Source organism: Poecile atricapillus, chromosome 17, assembly GCF_030490865.1.
Source record: "Poecile atricapillus isolate bPoeAtr1 chromosome 17, bPoeAtr1.hap1, whole genome shotgun sequence".
In the NCBI taxonomy this organism is placed as follows: Eukaryota; Metazoa; Chordata; class Aves; order Passeriformes; family Paridae; genus Poecile; species Poecile atricapillus.
The window spans coordinates 1,454,644-1,475,085 of NC_081265.1; the positions used below are offsets into that span (position 1 = coordinate 1,454,644).

The 20,442-nt window shown below is 57.6% G+C and overlaps 1 protein-coding gene across 1 annotated transcript in view; it reads left to right on the forward strand.

The window, feature by feature from the left end:
* Positions 1-19,912, forward strand: part of LOC131585970 (uncharacterized) — a 40,958-nt gene extending 21,046 nt beyond the window's left edge. The window contains exon 4 of the mRNA XM_058852663.1: positions 19,181-19,912. Within this exon, the coding sequence (XP_058708646.1) occupies positions 19,181-19,205 (25 nt within the window). The 3' untranslated portion in view covers positions 19,206-19,912. The remainder of the gene's footprint in view (positions 1-19,180) is intronic.
* Positions 19,913-20,442: the final 530 nt, after the last annotated feature.

A 20,442-nucleotide genomic window follows, 5' to 3' on the forward strand; every position in this document is an offset into this window, starting at 1 on the left:
GGATCCAGCATCCTGCTGCTTTCCACTTGTGGCTGGGATGGGAGGTGTTGGAATATCCCAGAATATCCCAGAATATTCCGGTTTGGAAGGGACTCACAAGGTGCATCCCACTCTTGGTGCTCTGCAGGGTTTTCCAGAGGATCCCGGCGTTTCCCGAGGCCTTGGGAGCGGAGGCTGAGGCTCCCAGGAATTGTCTGCACTGGGAGGGATTGGGCTGATCCAGCACCAGAGGGGTTTGTCCCTCCAGGAGCAAGGGCTGGGTTTTCCCAGGCCCAGATGTGGGCAGATCCCATGGGAATTCCATTTCCCAGCCCGGAGCCAGTGCCTGACAAACCCCAGGAAAAACATCTGGAGTGGCCAAAGGCTGGAACACCCCAGGGAAGGGATTTCTGTTGTGATCCAGGGCCCTCCTGAGCCTTCCCCACAGGAATTCCGACGGCTCATCCATGGAATTCCCATCCTTGGGGCCAGCCTGAAGTGCTCCAGCATCCTGGAATGACAATCCCTGTGGCAGTGCCATGCCAGGAGGGGCTGTTCCCTCTGGAATGACAATCCCTGTGGCAGTGCCATGCCAGGAGGGGCTGTTCCCTCTGGAATGACAATCCCTGTGGCAGTGCCATGCCAGGAGGGGCTGTTCCCTCTGGACAGGCTTTTCCTGCACATCCCAGCTCTCAGATCCCTGTGTCCAGCCCACCACCGATGGTGCTGCCGAGCTTTGATCTGCTCCCAGTGATTAAATTCCTATCATCCAGACTGACAGCTTAATATTCCTTAATATTCCTCAGCCAGGCTGCGCTAAATTAGTTGTGTCTGTCTTGCCAAAGCTGCAGAAATCTTTCTGACAGCTCCAGGCACTCGATACCTTTTTTTTTCCCCATTTTTTCTCCCTATTTTTTTCCTTTTCCTCAGAGTCCTGGAGGAGTTGTCTTTGCTCTGTTCAGGGAATCCTTTCCTGAGTTTCCCATGAGCTGCTCCGGAGTCACTCTGTGCCTGTGGAGTGGGAACAGCTGCCCTGGAGTGTCCAATCCCCTGGGATTGGGATCTGCACGGGACCAGGCTGGGGCTTCCATAAAAATCATGTCCTCATGTTTTTGGAATGATTTCCTCGCTATTAAGTCTCATTCAGGTTGAATTGTTCCTGTTTTGTAACTGTGGGCCTTGGAGCAGCTGATCCCTTCCGTGTCCCTGCTGGATCCCCTGTTGGATCCCAGCCATTTTGGGGTGAAATGTGTCACTCTGGGGGCTCCTGAGGCAGAGGAAGAGGAGGAGCAGATTTTGGTGAGGAGCTGTTGGCAGCAAACCCATCCCAAATCTTCTCCCAGGACTGGGACAGCTTCTCCTTTCCTGTCCCCATGAGCCAGCAGCACCTTTGGCTGTCTGGGTGCCACCAGAGCAGGGTTAGGGACAGGACATGGGACATCCCAGGGGCTGGATGTGACATCCCACAGGCTGGATGTGACATCCCACAGGCTGGATGTGACATCCCAGGGTCTGGAAGGGACATCCCAGGGGCTGGATGTGACACAGGACATCCCAGGGGCTGGATGTGACATCCCAGGGGCTGGAAGGGACACAGGACATCCCAGGGGCTGGATGTGATATCCCAGGGGCTGGATGGGACATCCCAGGATGTGACACAGGACATCCCAGGGGCTGGATGGGACACAGGACATCCCAGGGGCTGGATGTGACATCCCAGGATGTGACACAGGACATCCCAGGGGCTGGATGTGACATCCCAGGATGTGACACAGGACATCCCAGGGGCTGGATGTGACATCCCAGGGGCTGGATGTGACATCCCAGGATGTGACACAGGACATCCCCCCAGCTCCAGGGTTCACCTCCGAGAGGAGAAGCAACACGAGATCCACCTCGACCCTTCCCAGCCAGCTCAGAGCAAGTTCTCTCCTTGCCAAGAGCTTAGAGACAGGGAAAAAACCCCAGCCCACCGCCTGCTCTCCTAATTGCCACACCGAGAGGCAGGAATTCTAAATCCAGAGTTAATCTCCGGCGAGGATTAGCGGAGCATGCGGCGTCTTGTCAGATGTGGGAGCAGCGGCCGAGGCCGTAATTTTTCCAGACAAGAGGAAAGTTTCTGCTGGAGCCCGGCCCTGCCACGCGCTGCCCCAGTGACCCACTGAAGGCCGGGCTGGGCTGCTGCAAATTCCAGCAAAAAACTTATTAAAAACAGCAGCGCAAAGCCTCGCTCCTGGCAGGATGGAGCATCCCGCTGCTTTCTGCTCCTGGCTGGGACGGGAGGTGTCGGAGCATCCCGGAATATCCCGGGACTCACATTGGACTCTCGGTGTTCTCCAAAGGATCCCAGATTTTCCCGAGGGTTTTGGAGCAGAGGCTGAGGCTCCAGGAGGGCAAACGGCTCTGCCCATCCCAGAGCCTCCAGCTCCCTGTGGGAATCCTTTATTTTGGCAGGGAATTCCTCATCCAGGAGGCCGGGATGCTGCTCTTGGGGCTGGAATCTTTGGTCTCTTGGAGCAGGAGGTGGCTGCAGCATCCTGGGATCCCCGGGAGGAGCTTCCCGGTGCTCCCGGCTTTGGGAGGTGCTGCCTTTGGCAGCTCTGAGCAGCCCAGCCGGGCTTTGGCAGGCCCCGAGCACACGGAGTTAATTAGTGGCTGTTAATTGCGCTGGGAGGTTGGGAATTGGACACCTTTGGAATTCAGAGTTGCTGTTTCCAAAGCGTGGCAGCTCCGGTGGAGCTCCTGCTGCAGCTCTGGGAAAGGGGAATGCCACGTTTTGCCCAGGGAAAAAGCAGCACCTCTGGGGCTTTGGTTCCTTTTTATTTTTAATTTTTTTCTCCTTTCCTTCCTGGATTTGTTTGGAGTTTGCCCATTATCTGCCCCATCTTTCCTCCCTCACTGACAATATGCAAAGCCCGGGCTTGGCTTTGGAAACAGGGATGCAAATCCTGGATATTGTGGAGATGCTGTGGATCCTGGCATCCCGGGAGCTGCAGCCCCTGGGGCTGGTGCTGGGAGGTTCCCACAGGGAGAGGATGTTTTCCATCACTTGACACCTCCCCAGCGTTGCATTCCAGCTGGGACAGGAACAGCTTTCCTGCTATCACGGAATTATGGAATGGTTTGGCTTGGAAAGGACCTTAAATCCCATCCAGGCCGTGGATCCATCCCCCTGCCATGGCAGGACACCTCCCACTGCTCCAGGCTGCTCCAACCTGGCCTGGGACACTCCCAGGGATCCAGGAGCAGCCACAGCTTCTCTGGGAATTCCATTCCAGGGCCTGCCCACCCTTCCAGGCAGGAATTGCTCCCCAGTGTCCCCCCTCTCCCTGTCCTGGCAGTGGGAAGCCATTCCCTGTGTCCCTGTGGCACAGCCCTGGCTCTCCAGCTGTTCCATGGCTCTGCTTTCCCTGGTTTTCCTAAACTCCCTTCAGGCCCTGGAAGGGGCTCTGAGCTCTCCCTGGAGCTTTCCCATCTCCAGGTGAACATTCCCAACTCTCCCAGTCCGCAGAGCTGCTCCATCCCTCGCGGCATCTCCGCGGCCCTGGGGCTTTCCTCACATTTAATTACAATTATTTACTGCTCCTGGCAGCTGACAAGGCTGGGAGAGGCTGGAATGGCTCAGCCCCATCCCAGCTGAGCCCTGGGGACACTGGGGGACACTGGGGGACACTGGGGGGACACTGGGGGGACACTGGGGGACACTGGGGGGACACAGGGGGGACACTGGGGGGACACTGGGGGGACACTGGGGGACACTGGGGGACACTGGGGGGACACTTTTTCTTCTGGTCCTTCCCACCTGAGCCTGGCCCAGCTGGGAGGAGTTTCTGTGCCTGCAAGAGGTTAAAACTTTGCCCCTGTGTTTACTTTCTTGGCTGCCTCAGTGCATAAAAAGCTGTCAGCACCTCAGGTGGGGATTTATTTGGGCATTAAAAAGGGCCCGGGGCGGGCGGATGCAGACACTCGGCAGCTCCCTGGAAAATGTGCCTGCAGCACAAACCCAGCCTCTGCACATAGCTCACCCTTTAATAAGTGCATTTAATTAAAGTCATATAACTTTTTCTTTTTTTATTTTTTTTTTATTTTATTTTATTATTATTATTATTAAAAAGGAGGGAGAGGAGGGGAGGGATAATAAAAAAAAATAAAAAAAAAATAAAAGGAAAAGAAGTGGGGCCTGCTGCAAGCAAAGGATGGGATACAAGGAGGGGGGTTTAGAGCGTGGCTTTAATGGAAAAGCCATCAGCAATGTGCTGTGTTGTGGTGCTCCTTATTTCCCAGCCTTGCTTGGGGTTGGGGAGAGGATTTCAAGACATTTCTGAATTTCCAGGCTGCCTTTCCCCCCATCCTCTTCCCCACTGCTGAAATTCTGCAGAATTATGAATTTTTCCAAACCCTGTTGCCAAACGCTGTTGCTGTTGGATGGAGCTGCCGTGGCTTTCTCTGCTTTTTTAACCTTTCCTTCCTTTTCCTTGGATCCGGGGGGATCCTGAAGCCCCCGCGCTTGCTGGGAGCACCTCGAGGGGCTGGCACAGCAGAGGAGGGGAAGAGGAGGAGCTTTGGGAAGGGGCTGTGGGGTGGGTGAGGATTTGGGATCCTTTATCCCAAAATAAGTGTGCTGATAATAATAATAATAATAATATGCTGATTAATAAGTGTGATGCTAATAATAATAATAATAATAATAATAATAATAATAATAATAATAATAATAATAATAATAATAATAATAATAATGATAATAATGTGCTGATCCCTGCTGGGCCTGGGGGGAGCAGGGACAGCCCTGTGGGGTCATGGTGGCCCCAGATGTGCCCACCTCGAGCTGCTGCTCATCCCTGGGGCCTTGCCTCACCCTCCACCAAGCGTTTAAGCCAGGTTTAACCCTCCATGCCAGACAGGTCGGGGCTGCTTCATCCCTGGAAGTGCCCAAGGCCAGGTTGGACGGGGCTTGGAGCGAGCTGGGGCAGTGGAACCACGGCAGGGGGTGGCACTGGGTGAGCTTTGAGGTCTCTCCCATCCCAAACCATTCTGTGTTTCCACAAAAGGCAGTTCTGTCAGGGTTTGGTGCTGCTGGTTTACGGTGCGCTGCTCCCTCTGCCTCCCTGAAGGTTGGGGTTTTTCCTGAAGGTTGAATCTGGCGGATTTGGAATGTGAGGAAGGGGTGTGGGTGCTGCTGGAGGCTGTCCTTGGCGCTGGAGGAGGAGCAGGAGCTCTGTGGCCTCTTCCAAAAACGCCCCATCCAGGGAAAGGATGGATTTCCCCAAAGGGAATAAACCAGCAGAGATTCTATGGATGCAGGAATCAGGGAGAGCCTCTTGGAGCACCACGGGGTGGCTCTGGGCTGGCTCTCAGCTTTCCCACTGGAAAATAAAACAGCTGGGAGATGCTTTTTGCCTTCCCTTTGCGGTGGGACAGGCTCTGGGGCTGGCAGGGACCCCCGGCCCCGCAGGGACAGAGCCCAGGAGCTGCCAGGGACCCCTGGATCCCCCCATTCCCTGGGGACCAGCAGGAGCGGGATGCAGGCTGGGATCGATGCTTTGGGAGGACGGCACCGAGCGCTCTGCGCTCCTCCAGACTCATCCCAATCCCAAAGCCAGGACACGCCGATCCTCGTTTTCCTCCTCCTCTCCCTCCCGGAGCCTGCTCCATCCAGGGCTGTTCGGAGCGGCTGGATCCGCTGTGGAGGAGCCTGGAGCTGTTCTGGATAATCCTGGGCGAGCAGGGCCTGGCTGCAGCCCCGCAATTCAGCCGAGTTTCTCTTCCCTTTCATTCCCTGAGCCCTGGCATCCCAACTGGGAGAGCTGGGGCAGGACACGGCGCCCTTGGAGTGCTGCTCTGGCAGTGCCCAGGGGGGGATTTGCCCCTGGAATTCCGAGTGGAGCTCAATCCCTCCCCTCCCTGCTTGCTCCGTTTTGTTTTCCCTCTGGCGAGGGGGACAAATTTCCTTCAGCATGGAATTGAATTAATTCAGCTTCTCCACAGAGCGTCCCTTTTGTTTTCCTCTCTCCAGCTCATTCCTGGGCTGCAGGAACGGGAATTTTCCCCCTGAGGCGCAGAGGTGGCCGGGGAGAGCCGGGAACAGGGATGTGCATCCCATCGGCTGCCCTCATCTCCCATTCCCTCAGTTCCATTTCCCTGCAGCAGCCAAATGAGCTCGGCGAGGAAAGGCCTCGTTCCCCACGGTGTCCAAACCTTCCTTTGGATCCCCTGGGCACCAGATCCAGCTCTCCGTGCCCATCCCTGGTTCTGCTCCGTGTCCGTGGGATGAGGATGAGGGTGGGGATGATGTCTGGGACGGCCCCGATGCTCCTCGGCACCGCAGCTCATCCCTGCCAGCGGTTGTGGCAATGAGGAAATCGTGGATATCCCATCCCTGGAATGTCCAAGGCCAGCCTGGGGTAGTGGAAGGTGTCCCTGCCCATGGCAGGGGTGGAATGGGAATTGTCCTGCTCCGAGGGAGAGCTTTTCCCACCTTGCAGAGCGCCAGGATAGGACAGCAGGAGCTGTCGCTTCCCAGATTTCTGCTGGAACGCCGGCAGAGCCTCCTGCTGTGGCTGCTGAGCGCTCAGGGGGGATTAGCGGTGTTTTACAGGCTCCCTTTCCCAAATCCTCCGCTCCGAGCTGTGCCCATCCCAGCCCCGCATTCCCAGCTGGATCCTCCCTGCCTGGCCCTTGTCAGGATCGCGGTGCTGCTCCTGCTTCTCCTGATTTCCCTCGGGATTTGGGAATGCGCTGCTCACACATCCCCGTGCGCTCCTCCTCTCCCGCCCCTCCAGGCGTTCCACGGAACGCTGCCTTTGACATTCCCAATTTATTCACTTCCCGGAGGGGATTTGCTGGGGACGGAACATTCCGGCTCCTGCGGGAGCCGCAGCGGTGCTGGGGAGGCTCCGCTGCCTTTTCCAGCCGCGCTGGGTGTGGGATGTGGGATGGGATATGGGATTTGTGGGATGCGCTGCAGGTACGGACACGCAGCTGGGGCGAGGGAGGTTGCAGATGTTCCTGGAATTCCCAAGCCGGATCCGAACAGGATGCGCCTGTCGGGGGGTGGGGAGGGCGCTTGCCAAGAGCCTGACATCAGGACAGGATCGTTTTCTGCCTTTCCGACGGCTCTGGGAATGCCGGGGCTGGCTGGAACGGCTGCGGGATGAGCCCGGCAGATCCCAGCTCTCCAAAGCTCCGCTCCCGTATCCCTGCACAGCTTCTCCAGTGGTTTCCAGGCTGTTTTCCCAGGAAAATCGGCTGTGCTCATGCAAACAAGTCAGCTTTGTTCCGGAACTCTTTTCCCCTCATCATTCCCATGGTTCCTAAATCCTTGTGGCCTGGAGCAGTGAGGGAATGTCGTCTCCATGCCTGCGCCTCTTTCCAATGGTTTTTTCCTTGAATTTTCCACACTGCTGAGGCGTGGGATGGATTTCATCCCTGCAGGTGATGCTCTGGCTCTGGCTCATCCCTGCTCGTGTGGGGCCAGGACCAAATTCACTGGAAAGCCGAGTGCAGGAATTGGGAATGCCGTGGATGGGAGGATTTGTCCTGCCTCACCCCGGGGTGTTGCTCCCGTGCTCGGCATTCCTTGTGTGGGTCCCTGTGGGCACAGGGAGGTGTCCCTGCACTCCCCAGACTTTTCCTGAGTTCCTCAAGGAGCCCATGCGAGGTTCCCACCAGGAATCCAACATCTGCACAATTCCTTGGCAGGAAATGTCACAATCCATGTGAATTCCCGGAGGTGAGGAGGGAAAGGGATCTGTGGATCCATCCCTGCCCTGTCCCCGGAGCAGGACTGAAGTCCCTCAGCCTGGGGGACAGGGGACAGCGGCACCTCCGGGTGATTTCTGCCTTGTGACCGGGGCTTTTCCTGCATTTCCAGTGGTGCCAAGGTGTTCCAAGGTATTCCAAGGTATTCCAGTGCCTGATGAGTGGCAAATCCTGCTGGAATCAGCAGCTCAGGGCACAGGAGGGGCTCCGGCAGGGATGGGAAGTGGCTTTGCCTTGATTCCCCTGGACACAGGGGATGGCTGTTCCTGCATGGACTGATCCCTGTTTTCCCACTGCCAGCTCCAGAGCCCAGAGCTGGGCAGTTCCCAGGCTGGAATGGGGCTGTCCCTGCTGCTCCCCAGCAAACAGCCCCTGGGATTGTCACCTGCCGCCACTCCGGGTGTCCACAGGCAGGAAAAGCCACCTGGCTCCCAGGCAGGAGGGCTGGGATGGCATCCTGGGCTCCCTGTGCCCGTTTCCTGGGATTCCCGGGATTCCAGGAGCTCAGCCAGGCTCTTCCCAGCAGCTGCAGCGTCTTCCAGACCCCCCGTGCTCCAGCCCTGAGGCTTTTGGCCAGGAGGGGCTCCTGGGTGTTGCAAAGCAGATGTTCCAGCACCGCAGTTTGTCCCGTCCGTCCTCTCAAACTTCCTGCCTGGATCAGGGACTCCAAATGGAAAAAGCAGCTTGGGGGGTGTTGTTATCTTGGAATGAAATATTCCCTGGATCCCAGCGCAGTTTGGGAGAGGGGGTGCTGTTCCTTGGCTGATCCCACGGGGGATCTGGGATAAGCATCCTGATCCCGCTGCTGCTCCTGGCCAGGGATTTGTGTCAGGGGCAAAATTCCTGCCCGGGGCAAAAATAACGGGAAGAACCGGCTGGACAGAAGGTGCTGAGGGAGCAGCAGGAATCGCTGCAGCAGCTAATTAATTAATTAATTATTGTTTAATTATTATTGCTGTCGTGCAGGGGATGAGGTGAAGCCTCAGGAGAGCTCTGCCCGTGGGAATTGGGGAGGAACAGATCCAACATCCCGGCAGCCCTTCCCTCGGGATGGGAGGGAGGGAGGGATGAGCCATGGGCTCCACACCTTGCTGGATTTAGGGAAATCCTCTGGATTTGGTCACTTCCCCGTGCCCCTGTGACACGGACAGTGATGGAAAGCGGAAAAGGGAGGGGGGGGTTTATCCTTGTGCAACCAAAAATCTGGGAATTCAGCGGCAGTGGAGGAAGGCACAAGGGTATAAAACTGGAGTGGATATTTGGGAAGGAAAGGAACCCGTGGCTGAGAGGGAAGGCTCTGCTGAGAGAGCAGATTAATTCCAGCAGGAATTAACGGTGACAGTAAAATCCTGAGGGGTTTTGCCATCCCTGGGCTGCTCCCAGCAGTTCCAGGTGCTCTCCCCCATCCTGGCTGGTGGGACCCCGTGGCCGGGCTGATCCCAGGATGTCCCAGCTCATCAGTGGCAGCTCCTTGTCACCGCTGTGGCTGCAGGGGACACAAAATTCCTCCAGGAGCCTGGGGGCAGCTCAGTCCCGGAGAGGAGGGGAAAACCCCCAGGAGGTTTTGGGGCGGTGAGCAGGGACCTCGCTGTCCCCAAGGCACCCGGGTGCGGTGACGGAGCTGTTTGGGCTGTCCCCCCTCTCGTGGCGAGCTGGGAGTGAAGGGACAGTGTCCCCTTTGTCCCTCTCCTGGCCTGGAGCAGGGATGTGAGCAGGGAACGGCCCCATCCAGAGGAAAAATCCTCTTCCCGTGGCCGGACCGCAGGGAACTCGCTGAACTCGTGCCTTGGATGGAGAACAGGAGCTGTGGCTTTGCCTCCTTTGCCCCTCTCCCGCCTGCCCAGCCCCCCTGGCCGGGGTTTTGGGCACACCGAGCTCAGCGTCCCCGGGTGGGGTTTGGGGGAACTGGAGCCTCCCTGTTCCCGGCTCCTTTGAAGGGTTTTTGTGGCTGCCCACTGGGACCTGGCCGTGCTTGGGCTGAGATCCTCTGGCCGCTTTTTTTGGGACCACCAGCGAGCTGAGTGACGGGGCTGTGGCCACCTTTTGATATCAAAAGATATCCCAAATGCAAATATTGGGAAATATCCGGGTGGAGGGAGCCGGGCTGGGATTTTGGAGCTCTGGGAGCTGCCGGCTGCAGCCAGGGAGAAATGCTTGATGTGTCCCCGTGGGTGGCACATGAAAGGTGGGGCCAGGTCATTAATTTGGGGGGCTGGAGCTCTGGGAGACCACCAGAGCTCTGTGGGGTGTTTGGACAGAGCAGCTCGGATTCATCCTCCCCCTTCATCCTTAAATACCTTAAACACCACCCCGCAGAGCTCAGGGAAAAATAAATCCGCTTCAAACGGCCCCGTTTGGTGGTGCCTGCAGCACTATTTATACTTTTATTGCTCCCCCGGGTTTATGGAAGAGTTTTTTTCATGGAAACACCGGTGTGGGGTGGGATTAATGCAGCCACCGTCCTCAGAGAGCCACTTTGGAGCTGGGGAGAGGCGTGGGCAGACCCCAGGTGATCCCAGATCCAGGTGATCCAAGTCCCTTCAGAGCTAATGCAGTTCTCAGGCTGTGCTGGAGGTTCCAGGTTTGGTTGGGAGAGTTCTTCCCTCCTGGAAGCCCCACAATATCCCAGGAAAACGCATTTCTCAGGGAGAAATGAGTCCGAAGTCCAGACCAGACCCAGTTCCAGCCCAGCAGGTTTTTGCCTGTAGTTTTTAGGGATGGAAGGTGGATTTTGGGGTTCCTCCAGGGCTAATCCCAGCTCCCTGCTGGCTCTGCCATTCCCCATGGAAAATTATCCCAATCTCCCAACTTCCTGCTGGAGGTGTTTCATGGGAGGCCAAATAACCTGGAGATGTTTTCCTTCCTCTTCCCAGCAGGAGCATCCAGGTGTTCCCTGGATCTCTCTGGAATGCTGGGCCCGGAGCTGGTGTGAGATTCAAACCTTTGTCACAACAGTGACCTTGAACAAACCCCTGGCTCGTGCCAGGTGATGTCCAGCAGCTCCCAAACCTCCTCCTCCAGATTTGTCCTGGGCTCTCAGGAGGAATGGCCATAAAATGGTGACATTTTGGGACAAACCAGCTGGTTCTTCACCGCATCAGCACCATGAGCCACACTCAGGGCCACGTTTGGGGTTTTAACGTTCACCTTCCTCCCTGTGGAATCTCCCATTCCATAAAAAACCACCCAGAGGCTCTCGGGGCGGGAATTCCTTCACTCCCAGCTCCAAACCTGCTGCAGAGCTGGGGTCACCTCCCTGGCAGAGCCCCGAGCCCGGCCCTGCTCCTCCGGATCCCTGCGCATGGAGCAGCTCCAGGCTGTTTGTCTTGGAGATTAAATCTGGAGAGCCTCCGGTCTCCGGTCCGTGCCGGGAAAGAGGGGCAGGAGGGAGGGAAAGGAGCCCAGCCCTGCGGGAGAACACACCTGTTAACCCTCTGGAAGCTGGAAAAGCAAGGGATGGAGGGCAACTGCAGGGAGAGGGAGGAAGGAGAGGGGGAAATGGGGCTGGGAAATCCCTTGGGAAAGGTTGGCACAGCTGGATTTTGCTGGAATCTTTTCCGTGCTCCTTGGACACAATTGGAGTGTTCCCGTGGGGAGCAGGGATGCTCCAGCCAGGATAGTTCATCCTGGAAATGCTGATCATGGAATCCTGGAATGGTTTGGGTTGGGAAGGACCTTAAAGCTCATCCAGTGCCACCCCTGCCGTGGGCAGGGACATCTCCCACCGTCCCAGGCTGCTCCAAGCTGGCTTTGGGCACTTCCAGCGATCCAGGGGCAGCCGCAGCTTCTCTGGGAATTCTATTCCCCACCTTCCCAGGGAAGATTTTCCTAAGAGCCAGCCTAGCCCTGCTGTGTCAGTGTGAATCCCTCCTCAGCCCTGGTGCAGGGTCAGGGTGTGAGACCCTAATCCTGACCTTCCTCCGGCTCGGGGCTTTTCCTTCAGCTGTTTGTGCCCATTCCCAGGGCTGGATCCTCCCTCCTCTGCATCCCAGCCCGTCTCTCCTCCCTGCCCAGCATCATTTGTGCCTCCCCCAGAGGCGTGAGGGACACGGGGACATCTCCACCTGCCTGTCCTGGACCCCCAGGTGGCTCAGACCATCCTCCTCCTCCTCCTCTTCCTCCCGAGCCTCCTGCTGGGCTTTGCCTTTAAATCCCCAGTAAATGCGGAGCCTGGCGGGCAGGAGGGAGGGAGGGAGGGAGAGGATCTCCCGGTGCCCCAGTGTTCCCAAACACTTCACCCGTGCACGGAGCACTCTCCGTGTTCCCGCAGCGCTCAGGGCTGGCTTTGCAGGGATGTTTATCCAAAGGGATCGTGCCTCCGAGCCGCTGGCACCCCCGAGGCCAGGCGGGCTGTGTTTATCCTGGGCTGGAGCTGGGGCTCAGCCAGGCCGAGGCTGCTCCGAGATGGAGAGCATTTCTGAAAGCCCTGATTGTGAGAGGCCAAGCCCAGGGCAAACGCGGCTCCCAGTGCTTGTACCTAGGCTGAACTGGGGGAACTGGGCCCGAGGGAGCTGGGGGAGCACCCCCTCCTCTGCCAGGGCAGGTTTGGCGTCCCCACCTTCAGTGGGATGGGTTAACTGGGGTGCTTTGGGCTGGAATGGCTGGAGCTGCTCCGTGTCCAATTCCCACCCTTGTTTTTGTTGCTTTTAGCCTTCGGTGGGGTCGGGATTTCTCTCCTGGATGATCCCAGTTTGGGATTGGGGTTAATCTGTAGGAGCCCACAAAGCTGGGAATCCCCAGGAGCTGCAGCTCCTTCCACAGGACCCCGGTGCTGGGGCTGGCACAGCTGGGGTGCCCTGGCTGAGCTGGGCTGCACATGGATCTCCATCCTGAGTTTTCACCCATCCTCTCTGTAATCCAGAGGTCTCCAGCTCCTCTGTGCACCCCCCTGGATGTGGAGCCTCCCTCTCCTCCAGCTCCTGCATCTAGCCTGGAAGGGAAAACCCACTGGGCTCCGGGCTTGGTGCTCCAGTGCTGCAGCCTGGGCTGGGCACAGCCCTCTCTTTAATCCCAGAGGAACAATTTCATGAAGGGAGATGCAGATCTCATCCACTGCGAGTTCTCCCTGCAGGCTCCGGGCCCTGGATCCTGCCCAAGGGAGAGGAGGAGGAGGAGGGAGGAAGGCTGGGCACTGCTGGGCTCCAGCACTGGCCAGGTCTCCCCCTCACCAGGAGGGGCTGGGATGGAGCTGTTCATCCCTTGGGATTCCCCTTCCAAATCCCAAATCCCACTTCCCACTGATGTTTTATGGCTTTATCCATGAACCAGCACAGGCAGGAGGAAGGAGGGAGCAGGGAAGTGGGTGTAGCTTGGAAAAATCAGGTTTTGTGCCTGCAGTCCTTGTGAAAATATCTCCCTCGGAATCTTGCTCTGCTGTAGAGTGGCTTTTGTTGTGGGAATGTTGGGAGCAGAGAGCTGGAAGGTGTCGGGAAGCGGGACAAGCAGGGCTGGGGATGAAGGGTGCAGCAGAATCCAGCAGGAGCTTTCCCTCCTCCTCAGATCCAAGGGATGATGTTGGGAACGAAGTCTCTGGACATGGCAGGACCCCCTCAAATCCCTGCCCCGCAGGAAACCCCCTGGCTCCGGCAGGGAGAGCCCATTAAAAGGGAATGGGCCGATCCATAAATCAAAACAGCTGGAAAATGAAACCAGGGGGTTGGGAGAGGAGTTTTGCTTTTTTTCAAGTTTGTGTTTTTTTTTTCCCTCCCCACTCAATTAAAGCAAACAGAACTCCCAGCGCAGGCGGGTGCTGAGCTCGGGGTGCCGGGGAAATGAGCTCCGTAAATTACGGCTGGGATGTGTGGAAGTGTTGAAAAGGGATCAGCTGTTCCCCAGTGCAGCAGGGGAGAGCCCTGGGAGCGCCCAGTTCTTCAGGAAGGTGGGATTTTCTCCCAAAAATCCATCCCAGAGGGGATTCCTGCCCTCGGGAAGTGCAGCTGGATGCTGCCAGGGTGGCTTTGGCTGCATCTCCAGGACTGACAATTCCCATTGCACTGGGAAGCGATGCCGGCGCTGATGGGGCTCACCATGACCTGCTGGGATGGTGGGCTGGGAGATTTCCTTCCCTCAGGAATATCAGATCCTTTGGGATCTGATATGTTTTATCCATCTTTTAGCTGTGCTTCATCCATGTTTTATCCATGTTTTATCCATGTTTTACCCATGTTTTACCCATGCTTTATCCCAGTTTTCCGTTCCACTTTAAGGGCAGTAATTCCAAAGGAGTAATTCATAAAATTCCCCACGTTTAAGCCTCATCAGTGATTCCATCCCTCAACCCCTGCCCTGCTCCATCCTTTGGGATCAGGGTTGTGATGGTTGGGAGCTCCATAGGGAGGTGGGATCCCGTTGGGCTGGGGGAGCATCTCTGCTCCCAGCTCTGCCTAGGCACATTCCACCGGGATTTTATTCCCTCGTTTTCCATGGAAAGAAGGAAGGGAGGGAGGGGAGAAGTGAGGGGGGCACAGAGAATTAATCAGCTTAGGGTCAGAGCAGGAAAAAACGCAGCTTAAATTGGTAATCCCCGGGCTGGAAATCAGCTCAGAGCTGTGAAATCAACGTGGGCTTTCCTCCTTCCCTCTCTCCCACCTCCGAGCACGGGGCAGGACCCCAGCGTGGCCTTTGCACCCTGGTTTGGTGTCACTCCCTGATCCAAAGCTTTCCAGGGAACACCTTGAGCCAGATGTGTGGGTTTGGGACACCCCCAGGCCGTGGGGAGCAGAGCTGGGCTGGGATCCTGTGGGATGAGACCATCATCACCTCCCTGGGGACAGGCACGGAGGGTTTGCAGCGCTTTTCCCACCCTGTGAAGAGTTTATTCCGCCCTGGAATGGGAGACAGGTGTGGGAATGAGGAGGGGACCCCCTGGAATCCCTTTTATCCCGGGGATCCGGTCTCTGCACGCCTCTGTGGGTGCAGGAGGTGCCTCAGAACATCCCCTCCCCTGCAACAAATCCAGATCAGCTCCTTTGGAAGATCCAGGGATCACCAGGATCACCAGGATCCGGAAACCAAGGGGAGCTGCTCAGCCCCTGCCTGCCCACCGCGAGGGACTCCGGAATTCCAGCAGGAAAATCCGGGAATTAAAATTCCCTGGTGCTCAGGGAATGGCTCAGGCCCATCCCTCAGCCTGGTTTGTCACTCTGGGGACACTTCAATCAATGCCCCAGGACTGTCACGGCTGCCAGAGCCTTCCTGAAACCCAGGGCTGGCCCAGCCTGATGTCACCCCGTGCTCGTCACCCTGCTGCAAAAATGAAGGAGAATGGGACTTTCTTCATTCCTTGCCCTGCCTGTCATTTTCTCAGGATTTAGAACAAGTGACACACGGCTTTCAAGAACCAGGGTGGCCTTTTCCTGCGGGGAAGGAGGGGAAAATTGCTCGAAAGAGAGGGAGGCAGAACAGGTTGGAGTGTGTGAACGAGAAAGTGCTCAGGGGTGTGGCGGGGGGTGAGAAGCTCTATTTTTAGGCCTCCACCTGTGCTCAGGTTCGGGGGGTTTGGTCAGGGCTGGAATTCGAGGAGGGAGCTGCAGATGGAGCTGGGAGCTGGGTGCATCCCTCTGGGAATGAGCCTCTGCCAGGACTCACCTGTGGCACCCCTGGATGTCCCCTGGGATGCAGCCAGAGCCGTCCCCTTCCAGATCTGGGGGTGCTCTGTGGTGCCCTGGGCTCCTCCCTGCAGCTCCTCCTGCCCCTCAGCTCTGAGGGTTCTGTCCTGTCACATCTCTGGGGAGCTCTCCCCCAGCCTGGTTTTATTATATTTTATTTTATTTTGGGGTTCCAGAGGCAGGGTTTGGGGGGTCCCATCCTGGCACTGCGCATCCCCCCTGCCCCAGGGGGCTCTTCCCGGGTGTCTGTGAGTCAGAGCCGGGCTCTCGGTGACTCAGGGAGCCGCCAGCGCCTGTCTGGGCCGGGTTATTCATTAACACCTTCCCAGCAAGGGAACAAAGCGCTCCTCTCGCCCAGGAGCTGCGGTGACACCTCTGCCCTGCCTGCCCGGGGTTTTGGCAGGGTCTGGGGACAATCCCTTGGGACAGGCTCTGGGAATTCGGCTGTGGTGGTGCAGGGGGCTGCCCCGAGCCCGGCTGGCCCCTGCAGGCTGGTTTAGATCCTCCAGGAGTGAGGCAGCTGCTCCAGCCCTGGCACTGAGCTCACGCAGGAACCCACGGAGAAGCTGTGGCTGCCCCATCCCTGGAAGTCAGGCCAGGCTTGGAGCAGCTGGGACAGTGGGATGTGGCAGGGGGTGAAACTGGATGGATTTTAAGGTCTCTTTTCCCCTAAACCTTTCCATGGCTCCGTAGTGCAGAGCATCCCGCAGTGCTGGTGATGCAGGAGGCAGCGTGGGGAGGGCTCCTTCCCAAGAATCCCAAATTCCCAGCCCAGGGTGGGCTCTGGGTGTGAGCTGGCCCTGCCTGGGGGTTCTGCCTGTGGGGGAGCAGGGAGGAAGGAGCTGGAAGGATTCCCTGGTGAGATGGGACACGTGGGGAAGGATGAACACAGACATACCAGGATTTCCCTTCCCCTTCTCCAGGATTTTGGGGCCAGGCTGAGCCTGCCTGGGTGTGGGTGCAGGGCCAGGGCACGAGGTTCTGAGCAGCTCTGCTGGGACCAGCTCCTGCAATCGGGCTGTGGCTCTCCAGCTGCGTTTTTGTTAATCCAGCCCTTTGGACGGGGAAGAATTCCGGCAATAAAAGCGGAATTGGGGCATGTCTGAGCAGGGCCAGGGGTCTGAGGGAGCAGCAGGGAGGTGGGAGCTGCCAGAATCCCGTCCCTGCCTCTTGGATCCCTTTCCCGTTTGGCTTTGCTGCGCACCCAGTTCGTGCTCTGGCTGTCTGGGGATGCTCCCACCCTCCACACCATTCCCGTTCCGTTCCTGTGCCTTGCCCTGCTCCTGGAGAGCGGCTTTGGGCAGGGCAGGAGGCAGATCCCCATCCCAAAACGTGCAGGGCCTCGCTCCTGCTGCAGCTCAGCCCCTCCTCTGCGGCTCGGGGTGGATCCTCCCCTCCTGCCCGTGCTGATCCCGTCCCATCCCTGCCCTCCAGGGATGCTCTGGGGGCTCCTGGAGAGGACCAAAACCCCGGCACTGGTGTCCTCTCCCCGAGGGAGGCAGATGATCCCTCCTGGGGATCGCGGGAGGCACCTGGAATGTTGTGAGGGGTCAGTTCACATTCAGGACGTGCCGATGTCCCCAGGACGGGCAGGGGACGCGGCTCCCCCTGGGAATTGCAGGCACAGAAAACTCCCAAGGTCCTGTAAATGCAAGCTCAGACACAGGGCTTGATTTAAGACCTTGGAGAAGGCTTCCGGATTTAGAATCATAAATCAGAATGTGAGTTTAAATAGAAAGACACGAAGTTAGGCTGTAGGAAGTTTTAAGGTTTTGAAGTTAAGATATAGAAGTAGTTACAAAGGCAATAAGAGGTTTAAGGTATAACAAGTGGCTTTGTGTGTCACTGGATGATTGGTTAAGAAAATCCTCACTGCAGCAGAGACATATAAAACGAATTAATGAACTATTGGTGTGAAAGTAGAATCATTCTTTTGTGGCATTAGTTTATTGGTTAATTAATCTTTAAAAACCCTTGTGATCTGTAACCTTGTGACCACTGACCAAGAGCATCTGCTGAATAAGGTGAAGACGTCCTCAATCCTTCATAAGTCCATAGAAAAAGAATAAAAAAATAATAATTCATGTTTTAAGGCATCTCCCTGTGGTCCCATCTCTCTCAAAATCCTGATATCTCCAGAATGGGACAGGGGACACAGCTCCATCGCTGAGCCCGTGCTGGTGTCCCCAGGATGGGACAGGGGACACAGCTCCATCCCTGAGCCCGTGCTGGTGTCCCCAGGATGGGACAGGGGACACAGCTCCATCGCTGAGCCCGTGCTGGTGTCCCCAGGATGGGACAGGGGACACAGCTCCATCGCTGAGCCCGTGCTGGTGTCCCCAGGATGGACACAGCTCCATCGCTGAGCCCGTGCTGGTGTCCCCAGGATGGGACAGGGGACACAGCTCCATCGCTGAGCCCGTGCTGGTGTCCCCAGGATGGGACAGGGGACACAGCTCCATCGCTGAGCCCGTGCTGGTGTCCCCAGGATGGGACAGGGGACACAGCTCCATCGCTGAGCCCGTGCTGGTGTCCCCAGGATGGGACAGGGGACACAGCTCCATCGCTGAGCCCGTGCTGGTGTCCCCAGGATGGGACAGGGGACACAGCTCCATCGCTGAGCCCGTGCTGGTGTCCCCAGGATGGGACAGGGGACACAGCTCCATCGCTGAGCCCGTGCTGGTGTCCCCAGGATGGGACAGGGGACACAGCTCCATCGCTGAGCCCGTGCTGGTGTCCCCAGGATGGGACAGGGGACACAGCTCCATCGCTGAGCCCGTGCTGGTGTCCCCAGCAGGGCCAGGGCTCCATCCCCGGTGCCTCTCCCCGCGATCCCCGCGGATCCCCGGTCTCATCCCGAGCTCCCCGAGCGCTGCCCCGGGCTGGAGGCGGCAGGAAGCGCCTTTGATGTGCGGGTGTTTCCCCGCGTTCAAACCCGGCTCCGGCCCGAGATAACAGATCAGAGCAGCGCCCGGGGCTGCGCTATCGCTGCCAGCGCCTCTGATCGCTCCCGGCCGCGGCTCCTTCAAACGCGGGGCCGGGCGGGCACGGCCGGGGCTGGCTGCGCCCTCCGGGCCGGCGTCACCCCCGGGCTTTGCTGCGGTTTCGGGGGGCCCTGGGGGGCTGTGAGCTGCCAGAGGTGCTGTTGGAGCCTCTGGGTGTTCTCCTGTGGGATGGCAGCACCGTCCCTGGCTGTGCCGCACCCCGGAACCCGGGGATTTGGGGTTGGTGCCCGGTGATGCTCGGGAGGGATCTCTGGGGTGCCACCACCGATGTCTGAGCTCCCTGCTCATCCCAGATCCCGCTGTTCTCTGCTCCCAGAGCCTGGGGGCTTGGGGTGGACGCCCTGCAAACCCCAGTGATGCTCCTGAGAGGACTCTGGACCTTCTCGGGGGGCACTGGGTGTCTCTGGAGTGCCACCACCGATGTCTGAGCCCTCTGGCTGTCCCAGATCCCGCTGTTCTCTGCTCCCAGAGCCTGGGGATTTGGGGTTGGTGCTTTGCAAACCCCAGTGATGCTCATGAGGGATCTCTGGGGTGCCACCACCGATGTCTGAGCTCCCTGCTCATCCCAGATCCCATCTGCAGGGACCCCCAGCCCCCGGGAATTTGGGGTGGGTGCCCTGCAGAGCCCCACGATGCCCGAGAGGAGAACAGGAGGATCTGCAGCTGCTCTCAGCTGCGGGAGTGCACGGGAGAGGTTGGGAAAAGGAGGAAAAGGCTCTGGGGCTGCCGCTCCCTCTCCTCTTTCCCCCATCACTCCAAAGACGGGATTTGGTGCTGAGGAAGGAGCAGCCCCAGCTCCAGCCCACTAACGCTGTTTTTCCTTCACAGGGCCCGTGCTGAAGGCTCGGGGTGAGGGACAGAGGGGACAGCCAGGACACGCAGGAGCAGCTCCTGAGGCTGCAGCTGCAGCTCAGGGACAGCGATGGAACCTCAGGCCTGGGAGAGGTTCTTCCCTCTCCTCCAGCCCCAGCTCCACACCCGGAACCTGCCCGGGCTCCATCCCCTCCCCGTGAGGAGGATCCCACCAGGAGCTCAGCTCCTGCCACACGGAACTGACAGGACTCCGTTTTCTGCTGGCCTTTGGGAATTGTCCTCTTGGATCCTGGTGATGGATGGATGGTGAAGAGCTCCTGGCTCAAGCAGCAGCTCAGTGTTTTCCTCTGGCAAGGACCGAGTGCTTGCCCAGTTTCCAGTGGATTTTTTTGGTCTTTATTTTTACCCCTCTGCTCTTTTTTTTTTAATTTTTGCTGCTTTTTGGGGGTTTGGGTGTTTCCTGTGGATACTGGAGCTGCAGCGGATCCCGTGGTGGGAACTGGAGCCTTTGGAAGAGCAGGAGCTGAGCTGGTGCTGGGGTTCCCAGCACCCTGAGCTGGGTGGCCTCGGGAGGGTCCTTCTGCCACACCTGGAACCTCCCAGTGGATCCCAGTCCAGGTGGGAGCGGGAAGCAGGCGCAGGAACCGGGGAAAAGCCGAACCTCAGCGAGGGGAATGTCCCAATGAGGGCAAAGTCACCCCCAGAGACAATTAAATTGCATTTAATAAACCCCTCTGGCTCCGTGAGTGCTGGATGTTGTTTTCCATTTGCCACATTTCCAGGGGATTTTGGGGATGCCTTGGATTGTCCAGGAAACCTTGAGAAACTCCTGTCCCAACAAAGCTGGCCCAGGAATTTAACACTTTTATTTTGCAGGAAAGCTCTTCCCTGTCCTTTCCCTTTTCCCTTTCCAGCCTTTAACCACCACTGCCATCCCTCCTGCTCCAGAAGCCGCTGAAATGCAAATTATTTGCCCTAGAATCCTGTTGTTAATTATCCCTGGATTCTGTTCCCTCCTAGCCTGTAAGCACCGGAAGGTGCCGTGTGGAAATTGAACATAAAAGGGATATTTATGGAGTGGAAATGTTTATGATAATTAATGTTTTAGGATTTAGAACGTTATTTAACAAAAAAAAGGGGTCCTGTCATGTAAAAAGCACAGTGGCCTGGTGAGCATGGACTCCAAATAATTATTTGGGAGCAGCCAGGAAGTTTTTCCCAGGATCATTTAGGCTGGAAAAGGTTTCCAAGACCAGGTCCCACCTTGTCCATACACC